The sequence below is a fragment of the Lissotriton helveticus genome, chromosome 3_2 (assembly GCF_964261635.1).
Source record: "Lissotriton helveticus chromosome 3_2, aLisHel1.1, whole genome shotgun sequence".
Lineage (NCBI taxonomy): Eukaryota > Metazoa > Chordata > Amphibia > Caudata > Salamandridae > Lissotriton > Lissotriton helveticus.
The window spans coordinates 399,547,599-399,573,186 of NC_136062.1; the positions used below are offsets into that span (position 1 = coordinate 399,547,599).

At 39.1% G+C, this 25,588-nt stretch overlaps 1 protein-coding gene across 6 annotated transcripts in view; it reads right to left on the minus strand.

The window, feature by feature from the left end:
- Positions 1-9,677: 9,677 nt before the first annotated feature.
- APIP (APAF1 interacting protein) overlaps positions 9,678-25,588 on the minus strand; it is a 420,872-nt gene continuing 404,961 nt past the window's right edge. For all 6 annotated transcript variants that reach the window (XM_078684314.1, XM_078684318.1, XM_078684312.1 and 3 more), the window contains 2 exons: positions 14,561-14,728; positions 9,678-12,489 (listed from right to left, as the gene is read on the minus strand). In XM_078684314.1, the coding sequence (XP_078540440.1) occupies positions 12,390-12,489; positions 14,561-14,728 (268 nt within the window). In that variant the 3' untranslated portion in view covers positions 9,678-12,389. The remainder of the gene's footprint in view (positions 12,490-14,560; positions 14,729-25,588) is intronic.

The window sequence follows — 25,588 nt, forward strand, 5'->3', positions numbered from 1 at the left end:
CGTATGTAAAGGCTTTGTTTTTATGTGTTAGTGCACATAGGGCCAGATGTAGGTGGAGTAGTGAGTGCAGAGTAGTGACTAGAGTAGTGAGTGCAGAGTAGTGAGTAGAGTAGTGAGTAGTGAGTAGAGTAGTGAGTAGTGAGTAGAGTAGTGAGTAGTGAATAGAGTAGTGAGGTGAGTAGTGAGTAGTGAGTGCAGAGTAGTGAGTAGTGAGTAGAGTAGTGAGGTGAGTAGAGTAGAGTAGTGAGTAAAGTAGTGAGTGCAGAGTAGTGAGTAGTGAGAAGAGAGTAGTGAGTAGTGTAGTGAGGTGAGTAGTGAGTAGTGAGTGCAGAGTAGTGAGTAGAGTAGTGAGTTGAGTAGTTAGTAGTGAGTAGAGTAGTGAGTAGAGTAGTGAGGTGAGTAGAGTAGAGTAGTGAGTAAAGTAGTGAGTGCAGAGTAATGAGTAGTGAGTAGAGTAGTGAGTAGAAAGTAGTGAGTAGAGTAGTGAGTAGTGAGTGCAGAGTAGTGAGTAGTGAGTAGACTAGTGAGTAGAGTAGTCAGTAGAGTAGTGAGTAGAGTAGTGAGTAGAGTATTGAGTGCAGAGTAGTGAGTAGAGTAGTGAGTGCAGAGTAGTGAGTAGTGAGTGCAGAGTAGTGAGTAGAGTAGAGTAGTGAGTAGTACATCACAGGCAGCAGCTGTGCAAGCATCTTACACTCACAAGGAGACCACAGGCAGTTGAGGTGCAAGCTTCTCACACTCGCAAGAACGACATCACAAGCAGCAGTGGTGCAAGCTTCCCTTACACACTCACAGCAGGTACTGTGCCAAGGCAGCAGCAGCAACAGAGCAAGAGTCCCTTACAAAGAACAGGCACAGCACAGAGATGCTCAATGCAATCTTCTCATACTCACAGGCAGCAGCGGTGCAAGCTTCTCACACTCGCACGAAGGACATCACAGGCAGCAGCTGTGCAAGCTTCTTACACTCACAAGGAGACCACAGGCAGCTGAGGTGCAAGCTTCTCCCACTCACAAGGACATCACAAGCAGCAGTGGTGCAAGCTTCTCACACTCACAAGAACGACATCACAGGCAGCAGCAGTGCAATCTTCTTGCACTCACAAGGAGACCACAGGCAGCAGAGGTGCAAGCTCCTCACACTCACAAGAAGGACATCACAGGCAGTAACGGTGCAATATTCTCACACTCACAAGGAGATCACTGGCAGTACACACCACATGAACACACTCCATAACACATAGCAACAATACATTGGCATTTACAATGCCATTAGCTCAAACTCAAAAAATCCGAGCCCGATTGCATTTCTAATGCTTGTTTCTATTGTACACCTACTGGCACCACTCCTTTATGCAAGCCTGATAAGTACACACCTTCCCAGATGGTGAAATATTTATTTTGGCCTGAGAGTTGTGGGTGTAGAGTGAAACGCATCACCTAAGTCAGAACGGTTTGACAGATGTTGCTAAAACTACACTGCAAAATAGCAGGGCCCGTCCTTATTGGCTGGCACCAAATACCAGCGGTGATGTGTACTATGCGGTCTGCTGGTAGGATATAGCTAATGTCCGAGTAGTACAAAGCAGCCTTGCAGTGCAAATACAGTTGGGCAAACAGCTAATAACAATGTATTCTTTGCTCCTCGAGACATTTAGAGAATACACAACAGTGCCCCAGAGACGGGGACACACGACCATGGACAGTAAAAATATATAATCACAGAGGGTCTAAACCATAAAAATAAAAATAGAGGCCTAGGCACATGGCAATGAATTACAGTGATCTACAAATGTACTAAAAACTTTAAGCGTGTATCAAAGGAAAATACACATTCTGAAGCTTCCATGGTCTATGTGTGTCTACGTAACTCTCAATGCATGAATGATCAACATTGTGGTAAATCAGCACTTACAGGTTTACGGTTCCTGTTTTTTCTTGTTTTTATGGACAATTTTTTTTATCATATGAAGTCTCCTCTCACATGCGCCACTTACAAAAATAAGGCGTTACCTCAAATGTAGCAGCAGCTCAATCACTTATGGCTGTATTCAATATTTGTAAAATTGGATGCAAAGATACGTGTGGGAAAGGCAGTGCACGAGCTTGCAAAAATTGCAAAGTTACAAGTTAATTTTCTACTGCAGTGGTAAAGCCCACTTTCCCATTTGTGTCCCTCAGCAGTGTAGAAAAATCTGCAAATAAAATTCCAAACTTTGTAAACATTGTGAATCAGGATCAGAATCTGTGATTTACATATGGAGATTCAAGATTTTCAAAGCCCAATGTACACTTAAGATACAGAAACAGTCCAAAGAAGTGGGCCCGGTATTTAACATTTCATCTCTTATGTTTTATTCAGGATTACAATGGTCCAACAAGCTTGTTGTAAAAAGTAATTCTTCTTGTGGTTGCTTCCTTTGCTAATAGCATGCAAAGTTTTTAAAAGGAGAAATAAGGTGTTGTTTAGAAAAGAATTATTTTCAATGCAAGAATACAGGAATTCTGTACTTTCTAAAAGGATCATGGGGGGGGAGCAGGGTGGAAGAGGGGAATGTGGCTTGACGCACAACCGGGATGGTAGCTTCTTTTGTGAGGCTCTGAGGGATGGTGCAGGCTGCAGCGGTGTTTTTGCGGCTTTTCAGCTTTTCTGGTCTTGCCGTTAGACACTCTTCATGTTCAATATGCAGCGACGGCTGCACATACCTTTTATTTATCTTTAGAGCAGATTTTGGTGAGATATAGGCGCTGTGTTACTTCTCTGTTGAGAAGCGGTCACCATTTTGAACTATCAAGCACTTTGTGAGGAGAATATTTCCTGCTTGTTTTCCACACAAATTGACTCAGGCGTTTTATTATGACTTTTGCTGGCCTTTAACCAATATATTTATAGTTACAGGATATGTTTTGATAATAGCGATTCACATCTGCTTAGTCTGAGTCTCTTGCTAAGAAGGTTTTTTACTTCCTGCATATTTTTGGATTTGGCTTATATTTTTGTGACCAAGTGCTAGCTTGTGCTGTATTTTTTTGCAGTTTTTATTTTTGTTTATTCAGAAGCTTTATGGGCAAATTGTGTCATCTTAAAAAACCTCTCAGGCTCTCTTTAGTTAAAACCTTCTAACACCTGCCTGTGCTTTTATCTCATACTGTCATGGATGCTAATTCCTTATAGAAAGTTTGTACCTCTTTTTCTAACGTGACAGGTATGCCTGCAGATCCTACTGGTGGTAAAGTGTTGACAAAAAGGCTGAAAAAAGACCTTCCAACTCCTACAAAGAGGATGCCTTCTGTCTCTGGAGATCTTTTATTAGATGGAATAAGTGCTTTGCCTAAGTACATGGAAGAGACTAACAACAGATTACAGACTCTCAGTGAAAGATGGTCACTCATAGCAGAACAGCAAAGAGCCTATTTTATTGTAACCTGTACAACAGTATCTGTCCTTTAAACACAGATTACTTTCTCCCAGAATCAAGTTGAAGACCTCCAAAATTATAACAGATTGAACAATTTAAGAATGGATGGTCTTCCTGAAGGGACGATAGGGTCTGACACGGTTTCCTTTTTCAAAATGTTCTTGCCTCAGCTTCTGAATTTGCCTGATGGTCCTATACTTAATATTCAGCAAGCACATACGTTGGTCCATCTTACTACGGCTTCTATGACCTCTTAGTAGCCTCGAGGTGTTATCTTTTACTTTCTAGACTTTACAGAACTAAATCAGGTCATCTCAGCTGTGAAACAACTCAAACACATTTCTTGGTTAGGTCACAAGATCTACTTCTCCCAGGACACTACTAAAGCTCCAGCTGACTATCGGAGAGATTTTTTGAGCATGAAACCTGAACTTTGTTCTATTGTAGCTCGTTTTGGTCGTTTTCACCCATGTTTTTTATGGTTAAGTATAAGAATAAGGCAACAGCATTCGAGGATCCATTTTGTTTAAGGACTTTTCTTGACACCTATAAAGCAGAGACTATGGAAGTTAGTGCTCACCCAGTTTATTTCATGGATATGTCATTAATGTAATAGCATGTTATGGTTTAGTTATTGTTGGGTTGTTTTCTCTCCTCTTTGTTCCTAATATTTTTTCTTCTTCCTATATTTGGTTTCTGGGATATTATATTCTTTATATCTCATGTATATGTACATATATATATATATATATATATATATATATATATATATAATATGTACACATACACACACACACACACACATTGTTTTCCTATTAGGTCATTTGTTTAACTATTTTTCTATTTATTGCAGGTGTTGTTCCCCTATTGTGTCCTGCTACATACCTTATTGCCGCTACTGCACAGTGTATCCTCCTTCTGGTTTAGACGTGCTGTCTAGTCATGTGGTCTCCCCCCTCCTCCTTCATCAAAATACTGTTAGGTATGTTTTCTTTTTTGTTATTTATCTGGTTTCTTCTTTATAGTTTCTGTACTAGTTTTATTCCATGCCTTTACTTTGCATTCCTCTTTTGTTTCCTTATTTGTTCTTTTCCTCCTCATATTTTAGTTTTCTACTTTCCCCTTTTCTATCTCATGTTCGGAGTACCCCTTCCTTGCATACGATCTCATTTTCTCTGGTCTGTTTTCATGTCTGATTATATTTTCATTTTACCTCAATGGTGTTGACAATGGTTTCATGGAAAGTCAGTGGTTTGAATTATTTAATCAAAAGGCAGCGGGTATAACCACATTTATCTAAGCTCAATGCTCATACAGCTTTTTTGCAAGAATCTAGCCTTTGTGAAACCGAAACCTTGAATTTACGTAAAGGGTGTGTTAGTGAGGGTTTTTTCTCACCCTGGACAAAGAAAAACCTGAGATCTTATTTTATGTCATAAATCTCTAAATGTCCAGTTGGTATCTCTTGAAAAAGTTGACGATGGAAGATGGTTGTTGCTTAAATTGTCCATGATAACATTTCTATTGTTCTTTTTAATGGTAATGCTAGAGATAGTCAATTCTGGTATTTGATTTCACAGAAGCTCATGCAATGCCCTGATGATAATTTGGTTATTGCAGGAGATTGAAATATACCAGTTGACCTATTCCTTGACAGGCGATAATTGTCCCCGTATATTGCAAAAAATGCACTACACTGTACTACGTTATCATTGCCTGATGATTGCCGATTGAGCAATCCGACTTTACAAGAATATACATATTTATCACCAGTACATAATACACAGTCCCAAATTAATTAATATGTTATCTCAAATCATTTTACTCAATCTCTTCATTTGGTGGAGATTGGTTCTATTCTAATCTCTGACCATCCGCCAGTTTCCATGCGTGTGGCTATTTTACCCAAATCTACCTCACTTCACAGATGGAGATTTAGCAACTCCCTTTTATTAGATACTACTTTCACTGCCTCTTTCACTAACTTTGCCCAGGAATATTTTCTTTTTCATCAGATGGAATGAATCTCTTTTCATATTGTAAGGGATGCATTTAAGGCCTCTGCCAGAGATTTCATAATCAATTTTGTCTCTAAGAAAAAGTGATTACCTGTCACTCAATCTAAAATAATTCTTGATGAAATAAAAAGCTTAGAACATTCTTATTGCACATCTCATTCACAACAATCATTACAGCAACTGAATAATGCCAAGCATAAGTTTAGTAAGATTTCTACTGAAAATGCTGCATTTTATCTATTGAAGTCCAGTGCTAAATACTGTGGGGGCCAACATTTATCTAGAAAACATTGGCAAATTTCCTTAGAATTAAACAAAGCAAATTATTCATTGATTCAACTATTGATTACAATGGCCTCACTTATCATAAAGATTCTGATATTGTAACTCAGTTTTGGAAATTTTACAATGTCCACTATACACCAGATTCTAATCATGATTTTTTGGATTATGTATCTTCCGTTCAAAACACTAATTCTTCTCAGACTGATTTTTCTTCTCTGGAAGGAAATTAAACAATCTGAACTTCATCTTGAATTCCTCTTTCTCAAAAAAGATAAAGCTCCTGTACCCGATGGCTTTACAGCGGAGTTCTATAATTACTTCTCAACGTTACTCCTCCCTAAATTGTATACTGTTAATTCCTTTGTTCAATCCCTTCAGGTTAATTTTTAGATGCACTTATCTGTCTCATTCCAAAGGAAAGGAAGGAGCCCCAATACTGCATAAATTATCGACCCATTTATTCAGTTAATTTGGACGATAACGTTTTTTCTAAAGCTTTGGCCTTAAGGTTAGAACCTTTCCTCTCTGACCTTCTGGGAAAGGAGCAATCAGGATTTGTCATTGGGAGATATCTCTCGAATGGCACACGATTATTTTTTAATATTATCTCCAAGGCATCAAATATGTCCGAATCTATGGCAGCTATTACCTTGGACGCAGAGAAAATTTTCGACCGTGTGATTTGGTCTTTTATGTTTCATACGCTTACTCGGTTTGTCTTTGGTCCAAGCATTATATCCCTTATTTCTCTTATGTACACCTCTCCACAAGTAGCTATCAGTGTCAATGTTCGGACATCTTCCTCTTTCTCCTTTTATACAGGGGTTCGTCAAGGTTTCCCCTTTGTTTCCTTTTCCTTTTAACGAGGTACTAGAGCCTTTCTTGTCTAGGATTTGACAAAATATGAATATTTATTGGGTTACTTCTAATACTCAGCAAGTTAAATTAACAGCTTATGCAGATGGTATTTTCTAATTTATATTCCAATCTCTTTCTTCTCTTCCCCTTTTTCTTCAGATGTATTCTCTTATGCATCTACTTCTAGTTATAAATTAAACACTGATAACTGTGAAGTTTTATCTCTTAATAAGTTCACTTTCAAGCAGGATTACTGTTTGTCAAATTTTACTTGGCAATCTAAACAACTTAAATATCTTGGCCTTCAATTTACTCAGTCTCTTTCTCCTTCCATATCTGTTAACATGGACGCTTGTATTCATGGACTTACTTCTTTGACTTCTAGATGGCACCCTCTTTACTTGTCTTGGTGGGGTCGGCTTGACTCAATCAAAATGTTGCTGGTTTCCATTATTCTTTTTATTCTCTCGTACATTTCCCTTAAGATTTCTATGAAATTTTATGCAAAAAAGTATTTTATCTTATCTACCTTTCTTTGGAATAACAAACCACCTCGTATGTCATTACTTAATTTCACTTTCCAAGATTAAAGGTGGATTAAATTCTTTCACTATGTCCATTATGCTAAATCCTTTTTATTACGCCAATCTGCTCATTGGATTGACTCCTTATCATCTCACACCTCATTATGGGTAGATTTGTAACGTCCTTTTCGATTTGCTTTCTCATTTCAAGAATACTTATCCTTTACACAAATGCCTCAGAAATGTTCCACTCCTATACTTAAGAATACGTGTAATTTAATAGCTCCTATTAATTCATACCAGCCGACTGATTTATTCTCCTTCCTACTATTTGGAATAACTGTTTTATTTAAATAAAGGGAAGATCTATTTACTCGCAGGCTTGGAGAGTTAAAAGCCTAATTTGGGTGGACCATTTGTTTCATCGGGTTTAAATTATTCCCTTTTCTCAAAAAGATCTGTGATTTTACAAGAATCAATATCTCAAGCGCACAATCACTTCAAAACCTCTCCTTCTGCTCTATTGTCTAAACCTTTAGCTGTTATTTTACACACACATCACAGGGCTGCTTCTTTATATGCAAATTTACGAGTTGTCTCCAATATCAGATCCAAGCCTAAAACTGATTTGGTATCGGAAAAGATCTTGATATCACTTTATCTCTATCCACTTGGAGAAAGATTTGGATGTCAATTAGAAACTTCTCTTAGGCAGCCAACACACCACAATCACTTTTCTTCATTTATAATAGACTTTTCATGACAGCGAAACTTCTCCATAAGTGTAACCCAGATACCTGACAGAGTTGTTCTGCAAAATCAGCTGATTTGAAACATGTACTTTTCATTTGTTTCTGTATTGCTACTTTTTGGTTACAGGTTTGGTGTTAAATTAATCCTATTTTTCACTCCATTGTCTCATTTTTCTTGCGACATGTGTTTCTGGTAAGTGCTTATGATGATTGGTTCAACTGTTCTTTGAATATCACAATATTGTATCTTTTATTAGCAATTGCTTTTCAGAAAATCACCGAACATTAAAAAGACTCTACACAGTTGTCCGCCAAAGTGTGGTGGTATGCAGTATGTCATAATCACAGTTTTGATACTGCATATATGAAAGCCATATCTCTTGTTTTAAAACACAGGGACTGATGGACACTAGTTACGCAATTGCTTGATAAGTCTGCAAAGGCATCTTTTGTTCATGCCCCGACACCCAAGAAGTTCTGTAACCTCCTTGTCTTTGAATTGTACTATTTACTTTATTATCAGGTACCTTTTAATATTTCTTTTTCAGATTCATATTGTCTTTTTGTTCAGATATGGACGTATATCAACAGTATACTTCCCCTCTCCCTTTTTCCTCCTTCATTTTTTTGTTTAGCTTTATTGCTTTTACCTTAAAAAAAACATACTCTATAACCTTAAAAAGGATTCTTTGCCATTTTTAGGTCAGTGCAGCTTTTGACGATCTTGTGGGATTTACAAAAAAAGCTTTAAGAAACACTATTAAGAGAGTGGCTATGGCTCTACCCAAATGTTGAGTTTCCTCTCCTAGCTGACTTTGATTGCGCACAATTAGTGAGATTCTGGTCTTGGGCTTGATTACGAGTTTGGCGGAATGGGAGCAGACAGTCATGACAGCAGTCTGCTCCTTCATCGGGAAACCTGTGTGCCCACCGACCACCAGATTACGAGTTACCTCGTGTCTGGCAGGCTTTTGTGGTTGACCTACGGCAGTGCCTCTGAAAATGTGCAACGTAACGGGAATGTAAAAGAAACTACATCATCATTGACTCACCGACTGCCCTGCAACTCTCTTGCCCAAACCACTTGCTACTAAAATGTCATGGAGATGGGGATGCAGAATTTGCGCTTCTGTGCTACAACCTTAGCTATTATGATGGATTCTCAACTCAGTGGCCTGTAGTAAACTGAAGCGGGAGGAGCATTCATAATGAGGATAAATCTTGGATGGGACACAAAGGTAATGGGACAAAATGAAACAAATGAGCAGTCAGGAAATAAGGAAGTAGCAACTGGTAGTGAGAAAATAAAAAACTGGTGGGGGGGAGGGGGTTGTAACCAGAGGGAAACAAATAGGTGGGAGGCATGAGGGCAGCAGACTAGGGAAGCTAAATAATTACCACATTTAGCCCATGAATATATCCATATTATATTAACCGGGAAATTGTTATACTTGGCACCTTCCCTGACTAACCATATCTAGATTTTACCACGCTGACCAACAATATTCAAGGTGGTGGAACAGAGAGGACAGCAAAAAAATAATTTACTCCACTGAGGAACCCAATCTAACGAATAAGAGGTCAGTGTTCATATCCAGTAGATCTAGAACACTACTGGTTCGCCTACATCCAACCCATCTCTCTGTGCACATGGCTCAAGTCTGAGGAACTTAAGACAGCAAAACCCTGGAATGTTCTTGTTGGACAAACTTCACCACTGCTCGGCAGAAAGCAGAACACTCACGTTTGTTAAGAAAAATAAAATAAAAATATTGGCACTGCAATCACTAACTCATCCCAATATAGATTTATAGAGATACAACGATTTATACGTTTTATTTGTTTATTCATTGAAAATGCATTATGATGTGATCAAATAAAAATACAAGACAATATGACAAAAATGTATTAAATTATGGTAAGCCTAGTTTGAAACAACAACAGATTTCTTTTCTAAAGATAGGACAAGTAAACGTAAGGGGTATATCCACATATGTACAAAGGAAGAAGGTGCAAAGCGTCACAAGAGCAAAGGGACTCCTTAACCCAACATTGCTGGTGGTCTCCTGGGTGAGAAGAAATAGTAGTCACCAATATTTGCCCATTAGCTGCTTTGGGGGCTTTGCAACAATGAACATACCAGACTCTGAGGCAGCTCATTGTGCTTGTGCCAATGGCTTAACCAGAACATCTCCGTTTATTCATGACTTACCATAACACACTTGCGTCTAATACTCCGTTGAATAATTGGAGAGCATGCAGAGTACAGAAAAACAATGGTCAGACTAATCAGAATAGACTAGAGGATATTGCATCGTGTAGCACTTTTAAGACTACAATCAACTTTATTAACAGTGCTTCAATCGCCTCCAAATGTAAATCAAGCCCTGTTCACCTCAACCCATAACAAGCTTACTTTCAAGTTATACTAACGTTTTATTAAGATTTTTTTCTTCATGCTTCTCTGATTCAGCATATAACGGTGAACCAGGCTTAACTAGTCCCGAAAGCTTTCACATTTCCCTAGTCATGCGTCAGCAGCTCGTCCTGTCCAGGGTTTTTCTTTGCATTCTCCGGTGTGTTATTCTGAATTTATAATGGCATAAACAGTGCTACAAATCCCCAAATAGAAATTAAAAACAAATTTGTTTAGCCACTCTTTGCAGACTCCTATCTGCTACTTCCACAAAATGAAGTAGTAATGAAACAAAGTCAGCAATCTATTTGTGTAAGACATGTTTCACCTCTGAATTTATGTAATTTGTGAGATTAATCTGAAAGTTACAAATTACAGATGCTGTTTGGTTGTCAAGAACACAATCATGATGTCAGCCATGCAGAGCGCAGGACATTCCATGCTTTGGAGGCATCAGATGTTTTTTCTTGAGATCGAATCCAAGCAAATGTTCACCCCAAGCTAACAAAGGATCTTTAAAATAGCAGAGCTCCCTGATTTTGTATGTGTTTTGGCCAGATTATCCCATGGTGTGCAAAGTGAATTAGTTTGGGATGTTAAGAGCAGCCACTTGTAAAAGTAACAAAGCACCATGTGGTTGTCTTATATAGGTGGTCATTGTATTAATTATTATTAATTATTTTTTAAAGAGTACACATTTGTTTTGACCTCAGGCAAAGCAAAATAGACTACATAAAAGACATCACCTTATCGAGGCAGTCATGGAGGGGTACAGATGTCAGAACAGTGCATGTTTTGATCATCAATAGTCTCACTATCACCCACACCGAGAAGACTTTGGCTATAAGATAAATAATCTGCACTTGGAAGCCGTCCTCATGGAATCTAACGCAGTAACCAATACTTGGGCTAAAACTACACAACCGTGGTCCATAACACTCAAAATGCAATGGCCAGCCAACAATTTCTGCTTCCAAAAGGTGGCACTAGTACAACTCTCTTAGGTGCACAGTCCAATATTACAGCTGAAATGGAGACCGCTGTGGGTTCAAAAGTTGGACATCCAATAACTCCACTTTCAATGCGCTGAGCAGAGTTGATTTTTAAAAGTGTCAATAACACACATGCAAAATAAAATGGGTCATTCTCAGCCCCCCACTACTAGAAGTGTTCATCTGTAGCAGTCAGGAGGTATCTATTTCAGTCTGTCTAAAATATATATAATTCAATGACACTCCCTGCTAAGAAGATTCCCTAATCTCCTTTGACTCACTACTACGATTTGTCAGTGGTCATCTTGTGGGTCCACTAAGGAAAGAGTGGGACCATTAATTGAAGGGCAGTAAAGAGGCATAATAATAGTTGGATAAAAATAAAAGAAAATTGTTAATTCTTCTATAATCTCTATAACTTTGTTCTCCAACAAATTTGTTTGTGGCAATTCAGTACACACTAGTTAGCAATGGTTTTCAAAATCTAAGCACTTGTATTGCTTCTACTGCTTTACGCAGTGTAGGCGGAACCTCTTACAACACACTGTATGGTACTTAAATTTCCATTCAAACTAATATTCTCAAGCAAAACTTCGATTGAACAAGAGACAATTATGTACTGGACCAAATGAAGCACTCAAAAAGCAGTTCCTTCTTGTTAGCATACTATATTTGTTCTTTAAATTAAATATTGCATTTTCCAGTTAAAAAAACATTAAAAATATATCCAGGATAGGTTAACACTGTAGGCCCGACTCCAGGACTGTGGAACCCGAGTACAACGGTGTTTGTTCACACTTTGTGCTCTACTAATAGAAGTACTCAAATGTCAAGGTTTCATGATGCACAGGGTGGGGGAAGGAAAACCATATTTCCCATTACAAAAACCTATTGATCAGGATACAGAATCCTACACTCCCCCTGAGTGTGCATGTTGTTTACGGAAATGGGGGCCCTCTATGTAGAAGTCCAATATCTTGGGCAAACCATACCCACATCCTAGATTTATGAATCCATGTGCTACGAGGACATACAATGAAGGGGGCATGAAACATCCATCTTTGACTCCACCAAAAGACCCACACCAAAACAGGAATAAAGTGTCCAGACATGCGAGTGTTCTGAAGCTTTATTCGATCCCTTTCTCTTCAGTTGGGCAATCAGCGGGATCCAGTCCATGCTGTTTCATCTGGACTGCGATGTCAAAAAGGTAGTCATAACATTCACACCTTCAAGGGAAAACAGAATAGTTGTTAGAACTTAACCAAAAATTCCATGGGAAATAGACGAATACATGTCCCTAACTCCTTCCCACCTTCCAGATGAATGGAGCTCAACGCTGTCCAAAGGAACTCAAATGCACTTGGCATTAAATATTAATCTATTAGTATTTTCATAGTCCCTCAGCAGCCTCTAGGACATTTTAAGGCCATTTAATAGAGGACTGTTAGAGAATCACAGGGACTGTATGCAGTAGGTAGTGAATGGTAGGCAGAGATAGCAACTATCAGAAGTCCAGATCACATGCAAGTCTAAATAATCAATATTTATAATATAGAATGACTAGGCAGTGCTAAGGTGATGGTGGAAACATCCAATTACATTGGACATTCTAATCTGTATTCTATTTGTTTAGATGTTGCTAGTGTTTTGACCAATATTATTTATTATAAACTCAATGGGGCTCATTACACTTGAAAGTTTATTTGCTTTATTTTAATTCCACACATATAATGTGTGTAATGGTTTTGGAATAAATAATCCAGATCAAGGAGTTGTGGGCTTGGTCAAGAATGTAGGCTTTAGTTTACAGTTCAAAAATAGAAGAGACGGGGGTTTAATGTAAAGATGTTAAGATGTAGACGTAGGTAGAGGGGACTAAGTACAGGGGTTTCAGTACCAAGGTTTTGGCTTACTGGTTGAAGATAAGACCTGACACTTCGGTAGCAAGGCTGGTGTGGCCATGTATTAGCCTCCCCCCCTTCTTATTTAGAGTGGATGATGATATGGCCAGTTTCTATGTTAGTCACTGCCATAACCTGGCAATAACGGGCAGTAAATACTGCATCATGATCCCCACGCCATAAGAAAAACCTCCTAACGTGTGTAGGTTATTTTTTTTTCCCTAAAAAGAAAATTTCACTTTGGGATTTTATTTTTGGAAACAAAACAAGTTTAAAGTTTGACACACAGCTATGTCATATTTCGGTCATAAATTTCTTTGGTTTAGACTTGCAAACATAATATTTAGTTTATGGATTCAGGTTTAAGAGTTTACCAAGGGGGTAAGTTTGCAATTTTAGACTAAGGCTTTACTTCTAGTAGATCAGACAAGGGGTAGAAAGCCAAACCCCTAGTTTGAACTCATAGAAGTGAGTGAGTGTTTGGGCTTAGCAGTTTAAGCTATATCCTACATGTTTATGCTTAGCTTTTTTGATTTAGCTAATATTTAGTGGTTATGGGATGTCATCTTTGGTTGGTAGGTTTGAGGTTTTAGGTTCAGAAGTTTATATTTACGGTTGGTGTTTAAAAACAGGCTTGCGGTTTGGACTAAGATGAAAATCCACTGAGTGAACAATTATTAAACCAAGTTTGCTTCACAACCATGATTGCTGACAAACCATTCTCCCCTTTACCTGATGCATACATGATTTAGGCGTTCTCCCAAGTGCCTCCCAAGACACCGACGCCATGTTCACAGAGCCATTTGTAAAACTTTCAAATTTACAAAAACGCTAAATTCGGCTGTGATGACAGTTTCTGAACAAGCAAGTCAGTGATGCCTGATGAGCCGGCAGACATCTAAAAATTTGGTGGGTGGGTTACTCCCTCAATGCAACAGAGTACTTTACTCTGTTGCCTTTACTAAATACATTTCCATCTCCCAAACTCTAAATCAGGGCATAAGATTCTTTGGTTTAGACTTGGGAACACAGTTTTAAGTTTAGTCATTCAGGATTAGGAGTTTACGAACAGGCTAAACCATAATCTGGATCTCCTACAGGAGAGTAAGTATTTGGGAATACCAGTTTAAACTACATCTCACATGTTTATGCTTAGCCTTGATGAATGAGCTTACGTTTAGGGGTTAAGGTGTTCAATCTTAGACAGGTGCGTTTGTAGTTTTAGGCTCTGATGTTTTGATTTATGGTTACCGCTAAAGGTAGATGTTCATGGACAGACATCAGGCTGTTGGTTTGGACTAAGGGGACCAACCTACTCAGGAAACCACTATTAAACCAAGCTTACTTCCCACTCTTACATACTACCATGGCTTTCTCCCTAATACCGGATACTCACATGATTTTGGCTTTCTCCCAAGTGTCTCCCCAAACATAGACTCCATGCCGGCGGACTAAGACAGCACAAGAGTCGGGATAGTCGTTCATTGCTTGTACCATCCGACACTTAAGATCTTTTTCCTCAGGTGTATTTTCAATAATTGGCACCACCAACATGTCATCATACCTAAAAGAAAAATAGGACTCTATGATCAATGCAAAAGTAGAACGTTTAGAACACTGGGAGGGGGTGAGGGAGAGAGAGAGACACTACTTTATTATTTACATTATGTTTTTTAAACCCATCATACATCATTATTACAATTAAATTCACACACATCTCTCTATGGGCAAGAGTACAGGTCATGCACATCCATGATCACCACATGTTAAAGGAGTTAGATGATGGTATGTCTTTTTTTGGTGAGGAAGATATGGCAAGTTTCAGGAGGCAGTCACCAAGAATTAAAAGAGTCAGGGAGACAACCAACAAGAGTAATATATAGAGACTTGGGCAGCCTATCAAGGGAAGCATTGTTGGAGTCCCTGAAGGACTGGGTGGACTCAGTCGCTAGTCAGATTCATCACGTAAACCTGAGCAGACAAAAGATTTTCCATATTAGACTGATGTGTTTCACTTGGAACACTGTCTAAAATGGGATACGAACCTCATGTCATCTAACAGTTGTGGGGGATTTTAGTTTTGCTTTTATCAGATGATTTGTTCATTTGCGAACCACAATACAATTGTGTTTGAAACTTGTGTCAGGAATTGCTGTGGCGTTATTCCATGTGGGTTTGCAGGTAAATTTATCAAACTGAAAGAAATAATATTTTATGAAGAAGGGAAAATGTACTTATTACTACCTGACATATGGGGATAAAATTTCAGGATTTCACTGCCACTGTCTCCCACCTAATGAGGGAGCCTAATCACAACTGCTCTTTTTATTACATTATTTACGTGGATTGGTCTGACATTGGGCTCCTTTTGGTACAACTGAAGATGGCCCTTCCAATCGGTCTCTTTGGTAAATTTTTGTTGTATATTTCACAAAAAATACAGAATGTCTGGTGGTGTGTAACCTGCAACGTTAAGGAAGACTACACTATGAGTGGTAGTAAGGATTCTACGATTAACCACTCAAAACAGAAGGGCCATGCTAATCATGTCCGGGTGTCTAGGAGGAAAAAATACGATTTCTTTTTAATTACCCTCACACACCCTAGTGGTGTCATGCTTCATCATCGGGTCACCCCGACCCCTAAAAGTCGCGGTGGGCTCAACCACAGTGTTGGGTAGCTCTTAGTATAGATGAAGTAGGGGTGGGCTTAAAGATTAAAAGACCAGTCAGACCCCTGATTTCCCTTTTTTCTTGGGTCTGACTGGATCAATAAAATTCAATTTTTTTTGTCTTAATTGGATTTTTATGGTCCTAAGACCCTGGTGCCGACATGTTTCAGTCCACAGTGGCCGTAAAGGTCCAGGACTTTCTTGAGGGCTGGAAAAGAACCCCCTTCTATATGTAGGGAAATAAAGGTCCCTATCCTATCCGTGTAGCGAGGTAAGAGTAGCTTCTCCTTGTGTGTGTAAAAGATAAAAATGTCTCTGCGTTGCCAGGCTCCATCTGTGGGGCAAAATCACAAGGGGACATAGTTATATATATCATGAATATAACTGTGAGTGTTTTATCCGGAGTGCTGCATGCCAAGTCCAATGTGCATGCAACAACTGTGGAGAAATACCCCACTCAGTGCCACTCATACAGGACGTCCTGTGACAAGCTTCCATCATGTGACAGGTCCGTTTGGTAGCTATACATTAGTTTTTCTAACACCAACTGAGTGTTAGGATTGGTAGAAGCAGGCAGTAATCACCAACACAAGTACTCTCAATTGCAGTATAGAAAACACGTTTTTGAGTATAATCAGATTAAAATACATACCATGCACTCAGCCATGCATACAACCATTTATACCAATCGCGTGTTAGTACTCATATTAGCACTTACTCAAATTATGGGGGGTTTCGGGATTCTCACAGGACCGAAATAAGAGGTTATGTGGTCTTAGTGGTGGTGTTTAAAAAAAAACGAAAGGTGCAGCGGTAGTTATTATGTTAAAAATGGACGCCGTCTTCTAAAAGACTGGGCTATGGTAGCAGCTGTTGCGTACTTACTCGATTGAGATTTGAGATCTCACCCGGCTGTTACACCTACTGCGGCTTCGGTCCCCGGCTTCTGCGAGGATGATCCGCTATGAGATCAAGATTATATCTGCTTTCTTGGCGCCACACACTTCCCGGTCTCAGCGTGTCTATTGCGCGATTACCGGTAATGGCGTCATGGTTGGGAGGTGGGTCTTTTCCTCCTTCCGATCCAGGAAGGAAGAATCATGGGGCATGTAGTCCTGTATATCGGTCTATGGGAAAGGATCCTGGTACCACTTGAAAAGTTGGTTTTTTTTGTGATATGATCCACTTAAGATGTAGTTAGAAATAAAGACTGTATTTTTATATATTTTTAAGAAAAAGTTACAGAAACAAATCTTTTATATTTTTGTGTGGCACATATATTAGCTTGATATTAAAATCAAGATAACCCTCAGGACCCCATAACAGGGATGACTCTACAAGTTATTGGAGGGACGTGTAGAGACTAGGTGTAAAATAGACCAGATTGCAGGTTGTCCCATAAGGTTGTGGGTCCTCTGTTATAAAATGATATGTGTCTTGTTAAAGTAAATTGCACCCATGAACTCTAGTCTGTGGCTATGTTCCGTCGTGCCTCTAGATGGAAAGAATATATCTAGATGGTCAATAGAAAAGAGATTCTTTCATGCTCATGATGGAGCCGTCTCCCATTGTTATCTAGTGTCCTCAAACTAGATTTTTACATATACCACTACAAAGAATATATATATATACATACATATGGGGCTCATGCAGGTGGTTGGCATGTGTATAAGGAATGCATCCAGATCATTCCACACTTATCAGATTCATTTCTTTAGTTGGCCCCATGGAATGCAGTCATTCAATCCCACCTTGTAAGTCTTAAGGCAGTACACCCACCGCTGTTCTTTTTCCAGAAGTATGTTCTGAAGGTTGCTGGTACCCTTCACCTTCTCAATAACTGTCCACCAGATGTCTGTGTCTTTGTGATGTTTTTTCACATAGTGGGCTGTTAGTCTCGTGGCTGTTATTGCCCTCCTAATAGTGCTTCTGTGTTCGCAAATGCCAGTTTTTATTTTCCGCGAAGTCATGCCAACATAAAGCAGATATCATCAAACAAAACAAAAGCCAATGCTGGGACTCCCTGTTCACCAAACAATATTCTACAAAATTAGCTGCTTTGAATTAAACAAAAACAACCTGTTTTTGATTTAACACCATACGGGATTTATTCTCTTTTAGTAGGATTATTTTCTTTTATGAGCACACTATTTTTCGTGCATGGAAAATACAAAATACAAAATACAACGAAATTTATATATACAATATATACATACGAATTTATAAACAATATTATACAAATTTCATACACACTTGGCCATACAGTCATACACAAACCATTCAAACAACTGGAAGTGAGAAAACAATGAGTCCACGTATCGGTAAATTATTTGATGGAAAATAATTCTTTTCGTGATTTTCTAATTCTTAAAGTCTGTTTTTAGTCACAGTTTTACCAAAGTCACTCATGTGACCACATTAATGAAAGGACTGTTCCAAAACACTAATGGTAACCAGATACGGGACAAGACTGGTCGACACGTTTCAAACCCCTTCGCCTTGGTGGAGTTCTCCTCAGGACCGGATAGGTTCTGAAACAATAGAAATGGCTAGCTTAGGATAGCTTATTCAAAAAGTTGAAAAGGACGTACTCCAGTGAACCAAAGCGGCTCCCTACCTTTATCTGAATGAAAAATATGCACGAAAAATAGTGTGCTCAAAAAAGAAAATAATCCTACTAAAAGAGAATAAATCCCGTATGGTGTTAAATCAAAAACAGGTTGTTTTTGTTTAATTCAAAGCAGCTAATTTTGTAGAATATTGTTTGGTGAACAGGGAGTCCCAGCATTGGCTTTTGTTTTGTTTGATGATATTGGTTGGACTCAGCCTTGCTGAGTAAGGAGTCGAGACCCTTTTTGATTCTTAGACTTTTGAGCGGGCGGTTGCTCGCGAGGTCCTGGTAGGTAGGAAATTCTACCGCAGGGTGGTAGTTGTGTCTTGTTGAACAGTGTGGTATGCCCATTGTAGGGGCAATTGTGCATGGCGACATAGTAGGGGATTATTCCTCCCCGCGTTTAGTCTTCTAGTTTTCACTTTTTTTGCACTTGTTTATAAATTCGTATGTATATATTGTATATATAAATTTCGTTGTATTTTGTATTTTCCATGCACGAAAAATAGTGTGCTCAAAAAAGAAAATAATCCTACTAAAAGAGAATAAATCCCGTATGGTGTTAAATCAAAAACAGGTTGTTTTTGTTTAATTCAAAGCAGCTAATTTTGTAGAATATTGTTTGGTGAACAGGGAGTCCCAGCATTGGCTTTTGTTTTGTTTGATGATATTGGTTGGACTCAGCCTTGCTGAGTAAGGAGTCAAGACCCTTTTTGATTCTTAAACATAAAGCAGATGGCATGGACATTTAATAAGGTAAATTACTGCCTCTGTGTTGCAATTAGTATGGGACACCCAGATCAGAAGGAGTGGGAGGAATGTGGCCAGCGTGGAAGGGAGGGGGACCTCCACATTCCTGGGGAGGGTGAGGGAGGGGGGGGGGGTAAACGCAGCAAAAAGGAATATGAGCAATGGGTATTTCACTAGTCTTAGTTTTTTTAATAGGTACGCAGCAGTGATAAAATATTCTTTCAGATGAAAAGTAATACTTGTAATATCCTGTCAATTAATGCAAATGGAATGTTAAACAAACAGAAGTATGGGGCGTTGCTGAAATGGATAATTTTTATTAGACCTCAGGTGGTCTTCTTTCAGGAGACTCATTTGAAGTCCAATAGCCCGAAGTTGTTTATTCCTAATTACTTTTCTAAGGTATTTTTCTCATCAGCAGGGGTGGCCCAGAGAGGGGTTGCTATTTACTTCTCAAGGGACCTTGCCTGGGAATTCCTCCAGGTTCATAGAGATGATAAGGGGAGGTGGATTTGGGTGGTGGCCAAATTGCAAAATAAAATTATAAACTTTGTCAGCTATTATGGCCCCATCCACGATGATATTTCCGGTCTGTCAGAAATTTATGAATCTTTGAGGGGCGCCCCAGGACAGATAATACTAGGAGGAGATTTTAATTTTATTCAAGACTTGTCAAAAGGTACTTCTAACAAGAAAAAGAAACAGCTAAAGCCCAAAACAAAATGTTTTTTTGAAGCACTCTTACATGAATATCAATTAAGGGATCCATGGCGTTATAGAAATGCTGAAATGGAATCTTTTACATGATATTCCCACCGGTTTCGGACTGCATCCAGAATAGATTTTTTTAAAATATCTAGATCTTTTTTGATCTTAAGAGCTGTGATTGGATGCAATCCGTTTTTGGACCATGCTAGAATTGAATTAGAATTGGGAGGAGTGGATGAAATGCGCCCCAGGTGGCAGCTGGATCGCACCCTCCTACAGAACCAGGAATGGGTTTCACAATTCAGAGATTGGATTACACAATACTTTGTAATAAACGATAATACAGCTGAACCCTTCTCTGTTTGGGGCGGATTCAAAGCATCAGCACGCGCCCAGATTATTGCATATACTAGCGCTAAGGCAAACGAAAGAAAGTTAAAAATAGCTAAGCTTCAATCAGACGTAGAGAGGGAATATGCATTGCAGCTCCAACATCATTCAAGCAAACTAGAACAGGCAAAAACTCTTCTTCGGGATTATTTTGTAGCGGAAGAGATTAACAGCTTGAAAGCCTTCCAACAAAAGGTTTATGAAGACAGCCAGTTGGTGGGGAAATTACTAGCCAACTCTACCAGAAAAAAGCAGGAGTCATCACTGATAGTGAAAATTTGCGATCCTCAGAGTGGGCTGGAGGAGGAGGATAGAGACAAGATCTCAAAAATCTTCCTGGATCATTTTGAAAAAATTTACTCAACGGAATATCTGGTAGAGGATGTAATGATCCAGGACTATTTTTTCGACATTCAAATCCCCAAAAGTCGGGTAAATCAAATTAGTCTGGAAATAAATACCCCTGAAATACAAAACTGTATAAAGGCAACCTCAGGGGGAAAAGCTTCCGGCCAGGACGGATTCCCAATAGAATTTTATAAGGTATTTTTTTAGAGAATTAGTAACTCCTTTGAAAAAGTTATATAATCATGTTAGGTTCGGCGGGTACGTCCCTGCTGAGTTTAGGGAATCTACAATCATATGTTTTCTTAAAAAAGATAAAAATCAGCATGATGTTAATTCATACAGGCCGATTAGCCTACTAAATTCGGATTACAAAATCCTTATGAAAATATGGGCTGAAAGATTTGTCTTTGCTGCCCAGGAGGTCATTCATCAGGACCAGTCTGGGTTTATTGCAGGGCGTTATATGGCAGCAAACGCCGAGTTCCTAATCCAGGCTTTGGACTATTTTAATATTAATTTGACCCCAGCCTGTATACTGATGATGGACGCCGAAAAAGCGTTTGACCTAGTGAATTGGGCAGCATTATTTTACTCTCTCGGTCAATTTGGTTTCCCAGCCTCAATTATTAAGATGCTTTATAGCATCTACGAGGGAGCATCGGCCCAAGTAATAATCAATATGAAACAGGCTGGTAAGATCAAGGTAAACAGGGGCACAAGACAGGGCTGCCCGTTGTCCCCGCTGCTTTTTACTTTCTTTATCGAACCTTTAGTAATTAAGATTAGGGACAACGTGGCTATTCAGCCCCCTTTAGTCGGTATGTCTAAATTAAAGCTGTTTGCCGACGATATTATTTTATATTTTTCACCCATAAAAGAAAATATTGAAAATTTGATGAGAGAGTTCGATAATTATGAAAAGATAGGGGGTTATAAAGTAAATTTAAAAAAAACGGAGGTCCTTGCATTAAACACTGATCCTCATTTTCTCCCTGCTGATCTGCAGGTCCAAGCTGCAAGAAGCGACCCAATAAGATATCTGGGCAGATATGTGACCACCGAATATCATATGCTCTATTCTATGAATTATATCAGAATGAAGAACAAAATTCGGAACCTTTTAGATCACTGGCTTCTTCTTCCATTATCAATTATAGGTAGGGTCTCATTGATCAAGATGTCGGTGCTGCCTTTGCTTATCTCTTTGTTCAGTAACGTGCCCATTAAAATTAATTTAACATTTTTTTAAGAACTCGAAACAATGCTGAGAGGCTTTATATGGGGTAACAAAGCTTCAAGAGTTAAACTTCCAGTATTACAACTTCCAGTTGAACAAGGAGGCTTAGCCTTACCCCATTTAAGGACCTATTATGAAGCTGCATTTTTCGATGTATTGGCAGGATTACTGAGGAATAATCAAACAAGAGATAATTTCTTTCTTACAAGAATGCTACAAGAGGTAGGCTCCCAAATTCCAGTTTTTTTAAAAATCGCAAAGCTCCCAAAGAGGTCAAGATATAAAACATTAAGAGAATATGCCTCAAGAATGTCGCTTCTTTTCAGAAAACATGGTACTGAGAGTTCTCATTATCTAAGTTTAAAAGAATGTACTCAAATAGGCCTCCCATTAAGCCTGAATTGTATTAAATCTTGGGAACTTTGTGGCTTCCGAGGGATTAGACATTTTGTAATCCAAAACAGGGTAATTAGCTGGCAGGAGGTAGCCGCTAGAATAAATGGTTCATTACACCCGACTTTTTTTGAATATATGCATATCTTTAATTTTATTAGAAAAGAGATATGTGGCCTGTTTAATACCCCTAATATCATACTAACAGCTCTGTATGATGGAATGAGTTAAGGTATCGGTTACTGGTATAAGATGCTTCATTGCTCAAATCAAAATGTTTTAGTAGACAGTCATCTTGAGAAAATAAATCTAGCTACAAAATGTAACTTTTCTACAAAGGACTGGGTGGTCATTTGTAAGTTGGGGAATAGATCATTGCGAGCTGCCAACTATAAAAGGATGTGCTTTCTGTCCTGTTGGTTAGTATATTATACACCGGAGGCTTTGGAAAGGATGTTTCCCGGAGCTGAGAATAAATGTTCCAGATGTTTGGCTAGTAGCCAGGGAGGATGGCATCACATTTTTTTTTCTTGCCACCAGTTAGAAACTTTCTGGAAGGGAATATTTGCCGATATCGAACAGGCTATTGGGAAATCTCTTCTACCAACAGCAGAAGTAGCCCTGTTCGGTATATGCAAAGATAGGAGCAGGTTTAATAAAGCAGAAGAGGTATTTATATCTTGCGCAGTTGCTCGCTCCTTAATTCTTCAAAACTGGAAGTCCAGCGAGATCCCATCACACTTAAAATGGTTCAACAAAATGAGGAGAACATGTTTTTTTGAAAAGGCTTATGCAGGTAGAGTGGGAGCTGTTGGGAGATTTGAGAGGAACTGGAAATATTTTGAGACTCTAGAAGTAATTAAGGGAGGATGAATCGTGAAGAAAATTGTGAGGAGATGACTCTTCTTTTATAGCCTTCTATCTGATTTCCAGGACATCTACACTTATTGCACCTTTTCCTATATCAGATTGCACTTTGCACATTTCAAGATAGTACTTTTTGGTACTTTTGGCACTTTTGCACTAGCACTTTATTGCAGTTTTGCACGTTTTCGCTGATGCACATTATAAATTGCATATCTTGTACTGTATGTCCAGGAAAATGTTAACGCTGTAGTAGGCTGACTTCTTCTATCTCGATGAACCTTCCTTTTATCTTCGCCTATCGTTTTTAACTTTTTTAACTTCTTATCTCTTGTTTGTTATTTGAGAAATGTATTGGAAATTTATTGAAAATGTGTGATTATTGAATTCTAAAGTATATCATGTTTTGTACCTTTGGCTTTCCTATGGCTCTATTCAATAAAACATTTTTAAAAAAAATAGTATGGGACCTTTGTTCCCATGGGGGTACGTAGGCCGAGGTAGAGGGATTTGGTGTGTTCAGTGAACTCACACACTACGCACATTCCACATGGGAAATGGCCAGTAACCGGTGGGGCATTCCATAGGGTAGGTTGATTGTCAATTCTGGGTTGATAACAGTTGGTATGGACAAGTGAGTCTTTTAGACTTCTGTTCTTTTTGAAAGAGAACATGAGTTTCTCATATGTCAATCTGTTGGATATAAGTATTGACCACTTCTTATTAATAATCTTCTTTACCTGGTTAGATGAGGAGTTGAAGGTCGTGACACAGATCATCTGTTGTGGTAGGGGTCTTATAATTTTCTGTGGATATTTCTTCTCCTTCAGTTTGTTAGTCAAAATCTTTGCTACTTTTTTGTAGTCCTGGATTTGCGAGCAGTTCCTACGTATGCGCAGGAATTGTCCCACTGGTAAATTCTCCCTGAGTGTTCGCGGATGAGCTCTGTCGAACCTCAATAGGCTATTTTTGTCAGTGGGTTTTGTATACAGGGAGCTGCTCAGCTTGCCATTGTCTGCAATGATGTTGATATCTAAAAAAAAAAAACAATCCTCTTGTCCTTATTTACTGTGAAATGCAGATGTGGATTGATCTGATTAATCCAGCTAGTGAAGTTTAGTAGGCTCCCATCGTCCCCTTTACAAACCATGAGAACATCGTCTATATACCTGTACCATTTGCAGGTGTTGGTGGTATATGGGTTGGTAGCCCATATATGCAAGTCCTCAAATTGACTCATATATAGGAAGGCAATGCTAGGAGCAAATGTACTGCCCATCGATGTTCCGTGGGTCTGGTGGTACAGTTGATCCTCAAATTTAAAAAAGTTTTCAGTCAATGCTAATCGGATAAGGGAAACGATCCGTTCAACAGGTGCTGTCCACTCCCACTCTTCTTTGTTAAGTAGATCTTCTATGACATCAATACTGTCAGACTGTGGTATGCTAGTGTATAGCGCTACAACATCAAGGCACACCAGTATGTTCTCATTCGGGTCAAATTCAAAGTCAGCTAACAGGTTGAGTAAATGTTTCGTATCCTGTACACAAGATTTGATGCGTTTAACTAGTGGGCGCAGAAACCAATCAGTGTACTGAGACAGAGGTTCTAAAACTGATCCGATCCCGGATACAATTGGTCTTCCCGGTGGAGGTATCTTCCCTTTATCAATTTTAGGGATTGTGTAGAACAGTGGAACTCTTGGTTCTTCCTGGTTGAGGAATCCATGTTCTATCTTGGAGATCCCGCCTCTGTCCAGAGCATCTTTTGTCATGGTGCGGATGGTTTTCTTCAGTCTTTCTGTGGGGTCTCTGTTGATTTAGTGTCACTCGAAAGGGTTAGGCATGCTGTTTGGTATGCAGCAGTATCGTGAATCACAGTGGCTCCACCTTTGTCCGCTGGTTTATGATCAGTCCCGGAATTTTCTTCAATTTTTCCAGTGCAGTTTGTTCATTATTGCTCAGGTTGTTGTAGGTGTTCTTTTTTCGTTGTAGTTCCTCCACTTCTTTGATAATCGCTTCCTCAAATGCGAGAACCTCTGGGGGCATGAGGTTGAATGGAGGGTAAAAAGTAGATTTGATTTTGAGATTTGTGTAGCTCCATCTTCCATGGTTTCTTCCTTGTTCATGAAGAAGGTCTTCAATCTAATTTTTCTAAAGAACTCACTGAGTTCACACCTCAGGTGGAATTTGTCAAGATGCGTTGTAGGGAAAAAACCCAAGCCCTTTTCAAGAACACTCATCTCATCATTAGTAAGACTGGTGCCGGAGAGGTTTACTATCAGTCCTTCGCTCCACTGGTCCTGGGTTGTGGTTGGCCCCTCGCGTTGCTTCTCGTGTTGGGTCCTGTCTGTCTTCCTCCCATTGAATTCTTCTGTTGCCGCGTCTGCCTCTCCTTCCACCCGGTCCTAGAAAATGTTGGTTAAATTCAGGTTGGAAATAGGGCCCTACTG